Source organism: Paramisgurnus dabryanus, chromosome 6 (assembly GCF_030506205.2).
Source record: "Paramisgurnus dabryanus chromosome 6, PD_genome_1.1, whole genome shotgun sequence".
Classification (NCBI taxonomy): Eukaryota; Metazoa; Chordata; class Actinopteri; order Cypriniformes; family Cobitidae; genus Paramisgurnus; species Paramisgurnus dabryanus.
The window spans coordinates 22,974,979-22,993,425 of NC_133342.1; the positions used below are offsets into that span (position 1 = coordinate 22,974,979).

Below are 18,447 nucleotides of genomic sequence, written 5' to 3' on the forward strand. Positions count from 1 at the left end.
ATAGACACTGACATTCCAACAAGAATATAAGAGTAATGATCAAGCATTACTAAACTACTGTATATCTGTCAGGCATTTCACCGCATCCTAAAATGCAAGACATTATCATTATGATTTTATGTTAAATGTTAAATTTATTTAAATGTTGGACAGAAAGTATTACACCAATATATACAGCTAGATTTGTAATATGTACATAGATACATTTAACAAACAATACATTTTCTACATCAAAGATAAAGGGACTTTCAGGAATTTCTCAACTCACACTGATAAAATCATAACTTTTATTAAGAATTTGGTAGAAATGTTGTCGGTAGTTGACAGAATAAAACGAAAATTATAATTTTACCTAAATACATACCTATAAATAGTAAATCTAGAAAAACCGAAAGGGACCATAGAAATCTTCTTTTTTTTCAGGGCCATATAAAATACATACAAAATATACTGTAATTGTATCATTATTAATTTATACAGTGAAATTAAATATAGATTCACTACATTTTCTCACGTTGTAACCTGCGATTACATTTTTCTCACGGTAGATGGCGTCAGTGTTCCACATCAGCTTCAGCTTCATTGGCGACGGAGTGTTTCATTCATAAAATCAAGGATTGCTAAAACCCCATACAAAAACAAAAGCGATTTACCTTTCAACCTATTTATAAAATTACCTCATAATTAGGTACATAATATTCTTATACTTTTCGAAAGAAAATGGACTGAAATATACATATATATATTTTTTATAAAACTGTTGAAGCTATATCATTGTAATTTATTAGGCTATATATGTAGCCTATCTGTTTCGTTTTTTAACCTCAACTAAAACGTATAGTTCTTATTTCAGTATAAATATTATTACATTTTTTCTAGAAGTGTTTTGGTCATTTGTCTAATTGCAAAACTCCTCCCTTTTTCCAAGCACTGGTTTGGGTTCCTCCCCACTTAGGCTACTTCTTCTCATACAGTAAGCCTTTCAAATATCCACTCATCACCAGCTATCCAACAAACTGCAGATCCTTTTTCTGTCTATACAGAATCTATTAACAACCCCCTGCATCAAATTCAGGATTTTTACGTCATCAAGGACAATATATGAGCATGGGATTAAATTCATATGAAGACTAATCTTCTTTTTTACTTTACCATATTATCTTACCAACCTTCCTTGTCTGAAGAACTTGCATGATGGAATTTTTGAGGCTGATATTCCTAGTTTGCTGTGGAGCATCTTATTCCGCACAGGTGAATGAGATGGAGCAAAAGACTGCAGACAATGCAGACAACCATGCAACTCTAGAAGATGAAATGGACAATCAAGAAAATATTTTAACACAGGTATATTTTATTGGTTATTTATATTCTGCCTAATATAGTACATCTACAGGTCTACTTTCTATAATCTTTATTCTGTATAAATGCATATACTGAGCCTGTATTATATAAACTGCATATTATGCATATGCATATGATTGTATAAATGATCAAAACACTTACTAATATTTTAATAATGTATAGGTCTTTTATTTAAGATCATTTAGAGTAAATAAATACATTTTTCAAAGACATTTTACGGTAAAAGGTGTTTTTTACAACATGTTGCAGTAATGCTTTTTTGTCAAAGACTATACATTTATTCATCTCTTCTGTCTAACAGCTCATAGGAGATTATGACAAAGTAAAAACTCTGTCCGAGGGCTCAGACTGTCGCTGTAAGTGTGTAGTGAGGCCTCTGAGCAGAAGCGCATGCAAGCGCATTGAAGAAGGACATGCCAAGACTGAAGACTTCTACACAATAGAGACAGTCACAGGACCCAACTGTAAAAAGTGTGCCTGCATTGCCCCTCCCTCTGCCCTGAACCCTTGTGAAGGAGATTTCAGGTTTAAGAAGCTACAAGAGGCAGGAAAGGAAGATGTCAAGGTAAAGTCTTTTGAAGAGAGACATGGAGATATAGGGAGAAAATAAACAATGGTGAATGTAAAAAGGAGCAAAACTGGACTATCCAAAATTCTAATGCTAGTAGAAAATACATTTGATAACTTATTGTTATGGTATAAGTTATGTAGATGTAGTCTACATATAGTCCAAAAGAAGCCAAAACACGTTTTCAATTTTAATGTAGAGTTTTTTTCTTATGTTATTCTGCATTTCTTTTTGTTTTTATTGCCAAACTGCATACATTTTTTTAGCTCTCAACCATTATGGACCTTCTGGAGGGATCATTTTATGGAATGGATTTGTTAAAGCTTCACTCCGTCACAACAAAACTCCTGGAACGAGTGGAAAATATAGAGAAGGTGAGTTGCAATTGTCTTCTAACTCAGTGGTTCCCCAGGGGGGCCGCGAGATGGTGCCAGGGGGGCCCCAGTTTTATGACATTTTATAAAATACATTACTTTATCATGAATTCTGTGTCATTAAACCTAAAAAAAAAAATAAGGCTACTAACCAACAGCACTACGTTTGTTTAATTAAAATGTTACGTTTTAGAACTGTTTTTGTCTTAAATTTTCTTTGGGGGGGACGTGAAGGAATTCACCGTACACAAGGGGGGGCACACGCTGAAAAAGTTTGAGAACCACTGTTCTAACTCATTGTTAATTCATGGCAAAAATCCAAATATTTTAAGAACTTATAACTGTGGTTGATATTGACACAGATTTACCCAATGCTATATGGATCATTCAATTATTAGCCGCTGAAATAAAGACATTAAAGGTGCAATTTGGGACTTTTAGCGGCCTCTAGCAGTTAGACTGTGAATTGCAACCACAGCTCAGTCCACAGTTCACTGAAACGCATAGTGAAGCTGTGGTAGCCGGCAAAGGACAAACATGTTATCGTCTGAGTCAAAGTAGAATCAAAACATGCTCTGTAGAACAGTTTGTCCGCTTAAGGCTACTGTAGAAACATGGTGGCACGAATTGGCGTCTTCCATGTAAGGGGACCTACGGTGTATATAAATAAAACATTCATTCTAAGGCAAAAAAAAAAAAACATTACCTTTCAGTTTTTATATTGCATTTCTGTCAAAAGATCCTTTTAAAAGTTCCACATTGTACCTTTAAATTACACCATGAAGTATTTTTTATAGTGCATAGTATCACCATGGTAACAGAAACACTGCTCTCAAATGCTGCCATCCTTTGGAAGAATCTGGTGAATGGATGAAACTACAGTACCACCACCCATGAACCACTATTGTGTTTACATTCTCACTATACAGTTGTCAAACCAAACAAAAGAGAAAGTCAGCATAAAAGGTGAAAAGGCACAGGGTAAAGGGTCTCGCTCCAATCAGCGTCAAGAGAAGAAGAAACGTTTGAGTGAGCTGGAGCCATCACTGCAGAAGAATGTGGCAGCTGCATTTGCTCACGCTGAGGTACAGCACAACACATTAAAACAAGAAACATTTATTCAAATGTCATATCATATCAGGATTCATTTACAATGTTTAATGCTGACGCAAACATATTGGTTTAAAAAAGATTAAACTGTGCGCATTTGCTGCAGATTTTTTTAAACAAACTTAAAATCCCCATAAAATCTAAATTGACGCTTTTAATATGAATGTGTTAAAGCAAAACTTTAAAGGGACATTCCACTTTTTTAAAATATTCTCATTTTCCAGCTCCCCTACAGTTAAATATTTGATTTTTACCGTTTTGGAATCCATTCAGCTGAACTTCGGGTCTGGCGCTACCACTTTTAGCATAGCTTAGCACAATGCATTGATTCTGATTAGACCATTAGCATCTCACTCAAAAATAACCAAAGAGTTTTAATATTTTTCCTATTTAAAACTTGACTCTTCTGCAGTTACATCGTGTACTAAGGCCGACAGGAAAATTAAAAGTTGCGATTTTCTAGGCCATATGGCTAGGAACTATACTCTCATTCTGACGTAATAATCAAGGACTTTGCTGCCATAACATGGCTGCAGCAGGCGTAGTGATATTACACAGTGCCCGAAAATAGTCCCCTTAGTAACTTTCAATAGCAGGGGACTATTTTGAGGCACTGCGTAATATCATTGCACCTCCTGCAGCCATGTTACGGCAGCAAAGTCCTTGATTATTACGCCGGAATGAGAGTATAGTTCCTAGCCATATGGCCTAGAAAATCGCAACTTTTAATTCTTAGTGCACGATGTAACTACAGAAGAGTCAAATTTTAAATAGGAAAAATATTGAAACTCTTTGGTTAATTTTAGCGCGATGCAAAATGGTCTAGCTTACTGTCAAATTCCAATCTCATAAACAACAACATTGGCTAATTTAAAAGGGAGAGAAGCGACTCAATATGTCCCGCAACTTCAGCCATAACTTTCTCTTTTTACAACAATGCACCGAACAAAGGAGCACATTTAAAGGCACATCAGTGTGTTATAAGAGACAATTACATAATTTCATATTCAGGCGAATGCCACTAAGTTTTTCCACACAGTTCATTCTACTCTACCAGTCAGACTGGAAGACATCTTGGTGGGGGAAAAACCATCAAAGCATACTGCTTTCCCCCAGCATGTTCAAGTCATTAATACACCACAAATTCCTCCTCATCTTATGCAGCAGGAACCTTTTGTAGCCACAAAGTGGGCGGCTTGGAAACATACAATAATTGCTTATTTGGTGCACTGTAAGAGTTTCAATATCAGGTTACTAACATGCATGCCTGTGTGAAGGTAATAACTAAACTAATATTTCCCCCCTGCACAGAGAAAATATGAGGAGAAGTTTGTTGGGAGCCAGGGTCCCAGCAAACCGGTGTTGAAGAGAAGCAAGTCTGAGGTCCAGGAGGAGCCCAGTAAACCTGTGAAGACCATGCCAGGCCCCAATGGCATAACCATCAAAAGCATGACCTTCTACAAAGCGAACACAATGGAGAATAGTAATGGGGAAGAGCAAAGTGAGTGTTTAAAGCAACCATGACATTCTGTGGTGAAATATTTTTTATAATTACCACGGATGCATCCCATTTCTCCTATTGCTTTTTACGAGAAAGTACACTGTAGTTAGTATGTACTGTAGAAAAAGAAACTACACTTCAAATTTTCACTTGAAATAGTAGACCATTCCGGTGCTTGGTAGATTATTCATTTCAACAATTTAAGACTAATATGTTTTAGGACAGATGTGACTCTGTCTTACCTTTTAACGTTTCCTTTTAACAGTAGCCACAGCAGCACACAAGGTTTTGACAGGCGATGGCTCAATAGATTTAGTAATTGAAGACCAGATTCATGAGAAAAAGTTGCCTGCACCTGTTACAAGGCCTGGAGACACTTCACCAACAACACAGTCTTCCACAATGCACCTCACCCCCAAACAACCAGGCGACTCCACTACTTCAAACATTCTTACAAAAGAATCTGAGAAGGAAAGCACATTTACAACTACGACAAAGACATCCCTGTCAAACTCAAAGCCTTTAACTATCGCAATAGCACCAAGCATCAATACAGAAACCCATGCAATTCCTATTGAGGTGCCAAAACAGCTGGACAGTGTTACAATGCCCACAAGAAGGTCAAAACAACTTTCCTGGGATGAAGCCACTACTGTAACAAAATCCCCAAAAAACCCCAAAGAACAAGGTAAGGTAAATCTGAGTATAGCAAGTACATGTATATGTGTATTCATTGCACACCTGCTTTGAAGATAAACCAGAAGTGCAATGCGTGTAATATAATGGTTCTTCCTGGTGGTGTTGTTTACAGGGGTCTGCAAGGACACATTAGCAAGCATTACTGATCCTGTTACACATAACACATATGGGAAAAATGAAGGTGCCTGGATGAGGGACCCAAAAGGCAACGGGAAAGTCATTTATGTTACCGACTACTACTATGGAAACAAACTTCTGGAATTCCGTGATATGGAAACCTTTAAGCAAGGTATATCTAACTTTATAAAAATATGTGATACCCAATACATTTTTTGGGTAGGCATAGTGTTGTTTATCTACTGACACTGCTTGGCTTAATGGAACGATAAGCATAAATGACATTGGTTTCTTTTTCTCACAGGGCAATTTACCAACTCTTACAAAGTCCCCTACAATTGGATTGGCACAGGCCATGTCGTCTACGGTGGCTCTTTCTTCTACAACAGAGCTTTTTCTCGTGACATTATAAGATTTGATCTTCGCCTCCGGTACGTTGCAGCCTGGAACACCCTTCATGATGCAGTCTTACAGGAAGAGGAAGAAGCTCCCTGGAGCTGGGGAGGACATTCAGACATTGACTTCGGTGTGGACGAGAGCGGGTTATGGTTGGTGTATCCGGCTCTAGACGAAGAAGGATTTCACCAGGAAGTGATCGTTCTTAGCAAGCTGCACCCCTCGGACCTGCAGAAAGAAAAGACGTGGAGAACCGGCCTGAGAAGGAACTTTTACGGTAACTGCTTCGTCATCTGTGGCGTTCTGTATGCGGTCGACAGCTTTGAACGCACACATGCCAATATCTCCTATGCGTTCGACACTCACACGCATACCCAAATGATTCCCCGCCTGCCTTTCATAAACAACTATACATACACCACACAAATCGACTATAATCCAAAGGACAGAATGCTTTATGCATGGGACAACGGCCATCAGGTGACCTACGATGTAATATTTGCTTACTGATAGTAATTTAAACAATACAGTTTATTAGGAGACTGCTTGCAGCACTTTTTTGTATAAAAAAGATAATGATTATGTGTCTACGTAGGTTGTAGATCAGTCTACATGACCATTTTATAGATATCTCTTGTTGTTTCTATTTTTGTCAGTGATTATGGGTCTGTTGCATGTTTTTCTTTGTTTATCAGTGGATGTGGAAAAACATCTTTAAGCTATTTATGACAAAGTTTTCACTGCTACTTAAAGTGCATATGTATATAATGTAATTTTGAATAAACTTCATAGCATAGGAATAGGGTTAAAATCACATGGCATTGCCATTTCCTGAAAATGCATGGTACCTACACATCTGTTTGTTGCCACTTTACTCATTTATAATACAAAAAAATTTGTGAGATGTGAGATGTGAATGTTGGTTGAAATTGTAGGCTATATATTAATTCATTTTTCTACATTAATTGACACCCTGCGGCTTGGTTCAAATAGTACAAACAATCTTCTGCTTATCAAAGAGGTGCAATCAATTTCTTTTATTGAAACCCAACCACTAGATTTCATAATTGTTATTGCTTCAATCTGGATTAAGAAAATGCTTTTGACTGTTTGAATGAAATAAACCGGGAAAATTTATCCCTGAAATTTGCATTATTTAATTACATAAAAGTTGTACTCCACATCGTCTATCAGACTTATTACAATATGTTTTGTCCCAAAAAGTTTGGAAAAAGCAACACATCATTTAAGGCTTCTTGGTTTTGGCTCAATCATTCAAAAAATATTTAAGTTAGATTACAAATGGACACTTACATTTTGTTTCTCATACAATTAGCGAAAGTCACAGAAGTGCAAATGTTCCTCCCATAGAAACAAACAAACATTAAGGATCAATACAATGGATAGATTTTTTAGGAAGGGTGCACATTTATGTCAAAATATGATGATAAAGATTTTACAAATAGAGATAAAGACCGAAAGCACAAAATGTTCGACTCTGAGTAACTACAGTATGTAAAAGGAATGATACATTTAACCCCATGTTAAGTGCCCCGCTCACACCTATAGTAATACCAAGAAAGAGGTAAACTAACTTCTGAAAAGCTCCACAGAGAGATGACCCTCACTATGTGGGATGGTGGTAAGAGGATGTTCTTGCTATGCAATGAGGCGTATCTTGCCCATTACTATTCCTCCATGGCCAGATCTAAAGGAATCATAACAGCTTATTCCTCCACTGCCTCCATTAAAAAGAGGGACAGAGATCCTCTGGAGCTGGCAAAACATCGGAACAGGCCAAGATAGTGACCCATAAGCCAAATTCAGCTATAATTTTCCAACACTTCAGATGAACTCCAAAAGGGTGAGGTTAAGAATGTTGCGCAGAAAAACAAGGTAAGATGAAAGAGAGGGGTCATAAATCTAAGTACATTGTCAAGATCTACAAAAAATTTACTGTGGGCCTCTTCACGATCAAGTTTACCAGGTGTTTCCATGGTCCACTAACACATTGGCCTTGAGAAAACTGTTTCAGACGTTCAAGGGTCCCTTTAAAGACTTCATAAATTGGCTTAAGGGACACAGCCTATTTCCTGTGTTGATGTATTTCTTAGTAAAACAGGAAGTTGAAGTGAGACATACAGTATCGAAGGGACTAATCCATTTTAAAAAATAGCCAATGGCCTTCACTGTACACCATGATCTCATGATTTGCTACTTGCTATTAAATCCAGATGCTATTATAGTTGTATAACTCCAGAAAGGCATAAATCATACATCCCATATCATAAATATCTTTTTATTCAAAAATAAAAAATAAAACTGGAAAGACCAGAAAAAACATGTTATAGTTTTTCTCAGTCGCTCTGGAGCATTTCTCAGATCAGAAATTTTATTTAAAAACATTTCTTTCAACCTCCACATCGGTTGTGCACAATAAAAGCAAAGTTCTTATTGTTTTGAACAAATTGCAGATGTTTGATACAATCATGCAGATGATTATTGTCTGCCGTTTTCCTACATTTTCAGTTGCTTAGGTCATTTTTATCAAAATAAATTATACTGGTTTCTGTTAAAATAGTCTTATACCTCAAATCATTTAGAAATTCGTTAATCGTACAAGGCATGTCATGCAAAATTGTTGCCCTTTGTGTCATAATCTGTTACTGTAAGCATGTTTTCTATAGTTTTTTTAGTGTTTCGTAATGTGATCTTAATTGATAAATGACTATCAAGTGAATCTTGAAATATTGAGTTATAGAAAATTTGACATTTCTTTACAGTGAATTTTGTAATTTTTTTATTTGTAATGTAAAATATATTTTCTTTTTTTAAATGTGTGTATTTTATTTAAAGAAAAAAATTGAAAATGTTAATTCGTCCACAGTTCACATCAGAAAATACTGACACATTATTTTGTACAAGTTTGACTGTCTTGTTTATGAACAATGAACAACATGTTCACTGATATAAAAAAATTACTTGTGAGGGATAAACGGATTTTGAACAAATTAGCTTTTGCAAGACATCCATGATGTTGTGCAGTTTGTATAAATTGTTCTGAGAAATGCATACACACTGTAAAAAATACTTTGTGCCTTAAAATTTTTTGTTAAATCAACTCAGATTTACAAGTCATGTCAACAGAGATGAGTTGTCACAATTTATAAAATATAGGTGTGAAAAGTCAACTTAATTTTATAAGTTATAACAACTAATTTCTAGTCAAGATAAATAATAGTAAGTTGAAATGACTTGTAAATCTGAGATGATTCAACAAAAAATTTTAAGGCAGCAAAGTATTTTTACAATGCATTATTTTGCAAATTTTAAGAAATATTCAAGAAAGGCTCCAAAGCGACTGAGAAAAACTGTACTACAGGCATCTTAAAGAAGAGTGTCCCTATGTTTTAATTTAAGTCAAATAATTGTGGGTAAAGTTAACTACATTTAAATCATATGTAAATATATTAATTTATGATAATGAAATTACAGAATGACCTCCAAGATAAAGAACAATCTACAAAGACACAAGGCAATACATCCAAAATATTGCACCAAAGCAAAGCCTTATAATACCCAATGAAGATATACCATTATATTGTATACATCATCACCAATACTGCGTTAATTCACTCAGTGGGCTAAACTGAGCCACTATAAAAACCATGATGTCTTTGTGAACAGGCATATTTTTAAATACACTCTCCAACAATGCCTTTAGGTCCAGCTTTCCTTTCCCCCAGCTCATGGGTTATTCCCAAACCAATCTGGCCCCAGTCTGTGCTTTCTATCATTGTGTCATGTGCATGTGAATATGCTCTGGCCATTCAATCAGCCAGTAAAGGGTTTTAGAGCAGAGCTTCTTGTCTTTGCTATAGTGTCAGCAAGATTTAACCCCAAAAAAGAGAACTGTATCTTGTCTCCATGCACACTGGCTAACAGCTTTAAGAACTGGTCAGTCAGACTTGGTTGTGTTTATTCAGTTTAGCTTATCAAAAACTTTAGAGTTCTGAGCAGCGCATATTTTGATTAAATGTATTTATTATTTGTTATATTAATATTTGTTATAATATTAAACTTAAAAAATTATGAAAACAATAACAAAAACAATCATATAAAAAACTTTTGTTGATATATGTGGACATTTTTGTGAAATCCAGGCTAAAGTCACAATGATCTTTGACATGGCCTTACTCAGTCAATATTAACAACAACAGGGTTAGATTTTCACATAATGTTCTTTATATTACAGTACGTAGGATGATTCAATTCAATCACAAAAATGACTTTAGCTGTGTTTTTACAGAAAGGGGCACAACAATACAGCATTTCTGCTTAAATTGAGCCCTGTGTTTCCTTTACCTATAAAGCGGCCAACTGAGCCAAGCCCATTCCAGAAACACATACACATGCGAGTACACCTCATAGAGAAGCAGCCTCCATTGGAGACTTTAAAAAGTCAAGAGATAGAAATCAGGCATGGCACTTTTTCTCTCAAGTTCCCACGAGCCCCATTCTGGCATATCATCAGACAGAAACACATTGGTCGGCTCATCTAGTCGTCATCGGGTTTAAATAACGCTGAAAATCAGGTCTGAAACTTCAGAGGAGCTGTCTGAATAGGGCTGATTGTGGGAGTGTTATCCCTGCGTGGCATTGGTTTTTTTTCTCTGAGATAGAGAACAGACTGAATGGTGAATTATCAGATTAGCATCATGGGAAGGCTTTTACCAAACCTCATCAGACTGTTTATGCAGCCATCAAACACATGGCATTACTGGAGACCTCTTAGAGGAGAACTTAACATGCTGTATCTGTATTAGATCAGGCATTACACATCATTCTTTAAAGTGAATGCACTTTTTTAGGTCTACTGACTGATTTTTAGTCATGAAGAGCAAAAATGCAAGAAACGAACTTTTTATTTTTCATATTTGGAATACTTCCATATTGTGAATTGCTTCAAATAATGTTTTTTTATATAAAAATCAACCTTGATTTCTCTGTGTATGTATATCCCAGTGTTTCTCTTGTCCTTTCTCGAGTATTGTATTTTATTGTAATGTTTGTTCCTTGTGCCTCTCCTGTATGGATTATCCTGTTTTTGTTTTGTTCATATTAAACCCTACTGCTTTGGATCCGCTTCATACAGTCTTGTTCAAAATAATAGCAGTACAATGTGACTAACCAGAATAATCAAGGTTTTTAGTATATTTTTATTGCTACGTGGCAAACAAGTTACCAGTAGGTTCAGTAGATTCTCAGAAAACAAACGAGACCCAGCATTCATGATATGCACGCTCTTAAGGCTGTGCAATTGGGCAATTAGTTGAAAGGGGTGTGTTCAAAAAAATAGCAGTGTCTACCTTTGACTGTACAAACTCAAAACTATTTTGTACAAACATTTTTTTTTCTGGGATTTAGCAATCCTGTGAATCACTAAACTAATATTTAGTTGTATGACCACAGTTTTTTAAAACTGCTTGACATCTGTGTGGCATGGAGTCAACCAACTTGTGGCACCTCTCAGCTGTTATTCCACTCCATGATTCTTTAACAATTCATTCACATTTCTTGGTTTTGCTTCAGAAAAAGCATTTTTGATATCACCCCACAAGTTCTCAATTGGATTAAGGTCTGGAGATTGGGCTGGCCACTCCATAACATTAATTTTGTTGGTTTGGAACCAAGACTTTGCCCATTTACTAGTGTGTTTTGGGTCATTGTCTTGTTGAAACAACCATTTCAAGGGCATGTCCTATTCAGCATAGGGCAACATGACCTCTTCAAGTATTTTAACATATGCAAACTGATCCATGATCCCTGGTATGCGATAAATAGGCCCAACACCATAGTAGGTGAAACATGCCCATATCATGATGCTTGCACCTTCATGCTTCACTGTCTTCACTGTGTACTGTGGCTTGAATTCAGAGTTTGGGGGTCGTCTCACAAACTGCCTGTGGCCCTTGGACCCAAAAAGAACAATTTTACTCTCATCAGTCCACAAAATGTTCCTCCATTTCTCTTTAGGCCAGTTGATGTGTTCTTTGGCAAATTGTAACCTCTTCTGCACATGCCTTTTTTTAACAGAGGGACTTTGCGGGGGATTCTTGAAAATAGATTAGCTTCACACAGACGTCTTCTAACTGTCACAGTACTTACAGGTAACTCCAGACTGTCTTTGATCATCCTGGAGGTGATCATTGGCTGAGCCTTTGCCATTCTGGTTATTCTTCTATCCATTTTGATGGTTGTCTTCCGTTTTCTTCCACGTCTCTCTGGTTTTGCTCTCCATTTTAAGGCATTGGAGATCATTTTAGCAGAACAGCCTATCATTTTTTGCACCTCTTTATAGGTTTTCCCCTCTCCAATCAACTTTTTAATCAAAGTACGCTGTTCTTCTGAACAATGTCTTGAACAACCCATTTTCCTCAGCTTTCAAATGCATGTTCAACAAGTGTTGGCTTCATCCTTAAATAGGGGCCACCTGATTCACACCTGTTTCTTCACAAAATTGATGACCTCAGTGATTGAATGCCACACTGCTATTTTTTTGAACACACCCCTTTCAAATAATTCAACTAATTGCCCAATTGCACAGCCTTAAGAGCGTGCATATCATGAATGCTGGGTCTCATTTGTTTTCTGAGAATCTACTGAACCTACTGGTAACTTGTTTGCCACGTATAGCAATAAAAAAATATACTAAAAACCTTGATTATTCTGGTTAGTCACATTGTACTGCTATTATTTTGAACAAGACTGTATATCCTTTATTATAAGATGGACAAGGCTCTTGACCCTGTCTGTGAAATCCAGGTTAAAGTCTCAAAATCTAATTATGAGCATCAAAGTTTGATTTTATTGCAATTATATTATGTATGATGATTTTATGTAAAGGACTTTGGCTGGATTTTCACAGCAGGGTCAGAATTTGGTCCATAAGAGATAATGGTTCCTCTCACTGTGTGAATCAAAGCAAACCTGGTCTCACTGAAAATTATAACAGTTTTCATGAATGAATAAATATCACGAATAATACCCCATCCCTACCCTCAGGGTCACTGGGGCGAAAACAAATCTAACTAAAACGTCCAATTAAAAAATTCAAATTAAATTGGTCACCTCATAAAATAGGTACAGCCAGAAAAGTGTGTGTGTGTGTATCAGGGCATGTGTATGTGTGTGACACACAGTCACTGATTAGCAGAAATTTGACCACGTCTAGGACCACTGACATTCCAAGATCCCCATTAGGATTCTCCCATTACACAGAAGAGGGAGATTCATCGGAATGTAGGCAGTGAATGATGTAGGTTGAGTGCTAGTGAGCATCTAGGGCGTCATGAGGCAGATTAATGAAGGAAAAACAGGTGAAGGGAAGAACCCCCATGAGGACTGGAGGTCTCACCAACTTATGAGATCACTGCCTCTAAAGCTACAGAAGGACAAGAGAGTTTATTAAGCATGCAGTATTTGTGACCAATGGCTGTCTTTGTTTTCTATAAAATTATCCTACATAATGTAAAGAAAATTGTTATAACCTTGATATATTTAAAGAGGACATATCATGAACATCAGACTTTTTCCATGTTTAAGTGCTATAATTGGGTCCCCAGTGCTTCTATCAACCTATAAAATGTGAAAAAGTCAGTAAATAAGTTTTGGTAAACCATTCTCTGCAAGCATGTGAAAAAATAGGTCATTTTGGCTCCCCTTGTGATGTCAGAAGGGCATACTACCGTCCCTTAACTTGCCTTATCCAACCACAGCACTGCCATTTAGTGCAGATATCAGCTCATTTGCATTTTAAAGGACACACCCAAAAACAGCACATTTTTGCTCACACCTACAAAATGGCATTTTTAATATGCTATAATAAATTATCTATATGGTATTTTGAGCTAAAACTTCACATACGTACTCTGGGGACAAATGTTTTGTGAAATGTTCCCTTTAATACTGATTGAGTAAGGCCAGGTCAACGATCAAAATCAAACTTTGATGCTCAAAATCTAATAATTAGATTTTGAGACTTTAGCCTGGATTTTATAGGCAGGGACACATACTGTATAATAGGCTGTGCACAATGAGGAACCATCTTTTTCTTTGTATGAATAACTTTTGAAGATTGAGTTAATGTGACAGAATATAATATACTAAGCTACTTGGGCCAGTTTAAAAGCTGCATGACACGTCGCCGGGATCTGTTGCCTGCATGTATATGATTTTGCCATTTATCAGGTTTGAATGCCTGCAGGGGCTCATGGGAGTGTTTTGCATGGATGGGAGTGTTTCGCAGGACTTAAAGAAACACATGTGTGTAAAAATGTACTTTCTCTCAGCTCCTGCCCTCATTCAAGCCAGCCTTGAGAAGACAACAGTTGTGCTGGGTAGATCTATAAAGATTCTGAAGACAAATACTCTTCAAACTCTGCATTTCATTGAGCCCAGTAACTGTTACAGCCACATGCACTATTTAATATTTTTATTTAATGTATTAATTTATTAAATTTATTTAATTTAACACACTAACTTGATTTTATATTACTTTTCTTTTATCTATGACTTATGATTTTTTATTACTTGATATTTCAATTTGTTATTATCTACACTTATTTATTTTTGTGTGGTTGTCATTGTTATTTGTTTTATGTGCTTTAAAACTACCGTACAGCACTTTGGTCTGCTTTTAAATCTGCTCTATAAAATAAACAGAACTTGAACTTAATGTAAACTTCAGATTTGTAAAAGCTAAAATTCAAGTTTAATTCAAATTAAAGTATTTACAAAACCATTTATCATGAATGTTGTTATTTCAACCAGTTTGCACAACAGACAACAAATAATGCTTAGATGCCCATAGTGATGGGCTGTCATTCATTTAGCCTAAACAAGAACTGACATCACACAGACTGTATTCATGTGCACATTACTATTTTGTTGCACAACACAATTAATAAATGGTAAATAATTGCAAACTGGTCTTCCCAACAGTGTAAATAATCATAACTTAGAATATATTCTAAGTACAATCACCTTTGATAAGTGAAAAATAAGTTTTTCACTTATCAAGTAACTTTGCATATTGTGCACCACGACAAATAATTATAACAAATATTGCCATTTTAATCCTATGGAAATTCTGCACGATTTGGTGTGACCTACTTATAACTTCATTACGTCTAGTGATTAAGCTTATATTGTTTATTGTGGAGGTTTGTCAGTATACGCTCTGACCATCCTGAACAACAAATCCTGTAAAAGCACAGCTATGGACAGAACAACAGAAAGGCTCTTAAGAAAACTCTAATGTGAAGTTTTAAGAATAGTAAAATTAACTGGGAGGTATTTCACTGATGCTTTTATTGCATCCTTTGTTTCCCATTGCTAAATGTATTATATATAGACAAATCAAACAGTTGTGGCTTTTAACAATAAATCTCTTTGTTCTTGGGAATAAACCAGACAGGACTTTTATAAAGCTTCACAATGAAGTTAGATTGCTGGGTGGATGCCAGAGTGACCTCGAGCAATCATTTATATTCCTGGACAGCGTCTGTGGCAGGGAGCAGCTCTACAGTAAAAGTAGGCTGCCAAAACTCAAATGCTGCTCCATTACTTAGTGTGAGACTCACATCAGTTACATAAGCAGATTCTGCTCTTAATGGGTTCTGCACACTCCATCAGCTGCGTTCACACAGACAAACTGCATTACAAACTCTGTATGTCACCCAGACACAGACAAACTGCTCCTCCGAACCTTTCCCTTTATATCATTTTTTATTTGATTTCTGAGGACATGTTTGAATAAGTTGAGCTAATAAAATATTCTTTAATCAAAATCAATATTTGTCCAGTTTTTACTCGTGTGGCAAGTAGCAGCCGGTTGTTATTACAAAATAAGCTTCTTCATGGTGATACTAGACCTGACCACCCTGTAAGGGTTTATTTTGTATTACACAGCTCATTGGAATGCTTGATTCTGATTGGCCAGTCACAACATTTGCAGGTTTGTTATTCCCAGATAACAACCGCTCAAAACTAATAACACACTGTAAAACGGATGCTGCGAATCATTTTCACAGGTACAGTTTCATGTTATACATACATGACATTATATTTACAAATGATTAAACCTAATGTTCCCTCACTTTCTTATGATATAAATAGCTGTGTAAATAATGGGATCATGTACAGGCAGACGGTTGTTATCACAAAATAAGCCCTCACACGGTCACATCAGGTCCTGATCACACTGTCGGGGTTTATTTCCCTTACTTAACAACTGGCTGGATGTACATAATCCCGTATGTGGGTGTGTGTGTTTGGATTATGGCCTATATACTGTATATAAGGCCATGTGTATCTAGAAGGATGCTGTAAACAATGTTAGCTGTTCTGAAACGTTCATCAGATAGTCACTGAATTTGAAACACCTCCTGTTTCTAAGCTCCACCATTCACTGATACAGTTTCAGCACTGAGAGATCTGGAAATCATAGTTCATAGGCATATAAGACATAAGCCATGATAAAAAAAGTGTATTTCCATCATACATCTGATTTTAAATGAGTTTACTGTTAAAGGTCCCATCTGGATTTCATTTATCAATACATTTTTATCATCCAAGAAAGTTTCTACATTAACAAGAGCCCAGCTATGGGATTTCTGTGTGTGTTTTAAACATTGACACACATGTGTTTGTGTACCAGATATGAAAAGGTAAATAAATGTAACATTGTTTAGCATACCGAATTAATGTCAAAAGTTAACACATCATACTTTTTAGAGAAAGCTACACAATGCCATTTGAAACAGCTGCTCTAAAAGAACACACAAGCTTCAGCTTTGATGTAACCATAAACACTCTTTTATTTAACCAGGATACTCAACAAAACTTACATCTAATGGTAAACTCTGTATGGATTTATTAATAATCAAATAATTGGCGACTATCAGTGAGAACAAACAACAGAACTAAACGATAACAACATGATACAGCCAGGAAAGACTTACAGTATAACAACTTGGGTCGAATTGAGCGCTTTAGTTCTAAATATAAATGCATTTGTCTCATCGAGCCACTTCCCAGCTGACGTCTCGGCATTCCTGCTTCCGAGAATCCTGAGCGCATGGAAAGTCCAAACAGCCCAGAGCGCCAATAGTCCAACTTTCCAGAGCATCCATCAAAAACTCAAACCCTGATTCTTTGCACGTTAGTGAAGGGAAAGAAATGAAAATATGGGCACAAGTCAAGCAGTGTGTTTACAGAACTGTGGACTATATGCAACACTGAGCAATCTCTCATTCAGCCATTCATTTAGATATTTATATTATTTTGCAGATTCTCCGATCCAAAGCGAAATACAGAGCATTCAAGCTATACATTTTTTTTCATAATGCGTGTTTCCTGGGAATCAAACTCATGACCCTTACGCTGCTCTTTCAATACAGGAGCAGAAGCTGGACTTCATTAAAACACAGAGGACGTGCTTAGACTCCTCTGTGGTGGGTTGTGAAAGGATCAGAAGTCAATACCAGCCAACAATGCTCTCTGTATCATGCGGTTATCAAGCCTCATTACGGACGATCAGATTGCATTAAGAAGTTCCCTGCTTTTGCTATGAGAATTGCAATGGGGACAGAATTAAGGTTAATTATGGTTCTGTTAATGTGGTCAGTTTCTTTTCATTCAGGGGTCTGCACTTTATGCCAAAGACGCCTGTTGACCTGATTTCGAGACGCAGATTACAGAAAAAAGCCATGCATGAACATCTAAATTAGAGCTTGCATAATGGAACAAGTCAGAGTAAATGACCAACAGGCGGTTTCAGTAATTTTACAGATTACAGAATCTACAGACATACAGTCTCTCATGAACAATATGCTGTGACTCCAGTTGTACACAATGATATTAAAAGCTGTGATAGTTTACATCATTCAACTGCAAAAAAAGAAAGATTTGAACCTCATAAAAGACTGATTTGGTACTGTCTACATAGGCGGCAGCTCTGCACTGGAACCTGAAACCTTTATGGCTGTATAGACAGCATGGAATATGGAAATCATTTGATGCAAAACTTTAATAATTTTAAGTCAAAACTTAAAAAATAAAAAAACAAATATATTATAAAAGTAAAAATTATGATTTTTGCAATTTAGGAACTTTTTTTAATAAGTACAATTTTAAATGTTCACTATATTTGTGAGGACATTTAAAAAGGTTTTTTATACATTGTGGGGACATTTGGACTGCACAATGTATAAAAACCTAGACACACACACACACACACACACACACACACACACACA

At 36.2% G+C, this 18,447-nt stretch overlaps 1 protein-coding gene across 3 annotated transcripts; it reads left to right on the forward strand.

Annotated features, from left to right (window-relative positions):
* Positions 1–994: 994 nt before the first annotated feature.
* olfml2bb (olfactomedin-like 2Bb) lies at positions 995–7,264 on the forward strand. Of its 3 annotated transcripts, none has more exons than XM_065276122.1 (8): positions 995–1,344; positions 1,664–1,927; positions 2,197–2,304; positions 3,234–3,389; positions 4,726–4,915; positions 5,181–5,603; positions 5,727–5,903; positions 6,036–7,264. In XM_065276122.1, the coding sequence occupies exons 1-8, from the start codon at positions 1,192–1,194 to the stop codon at positions 6,635–6,637; spliced, it is 2,073 nt and encodes a 690-aa protein (XP_065132194.1). In that variant the 5' UTR covers positions 995–1,191; the 3' UTR covers positions 6,638–7,264. The 3 variants fall into 3 exon arrangements, with proteins under 3 accessions (XP_065132194.1, XP_065132195.1, XP_065132196.1); XM_065276123.1 differs by having other exon boundaries at positions 5,184–5,603; XM_065276124.1 differs by lacking the exon at positions 5,181–5,603.
* The last annotated feature ends 11,183 nt before the right edge of the window (positions 7,265–18,447 follow it).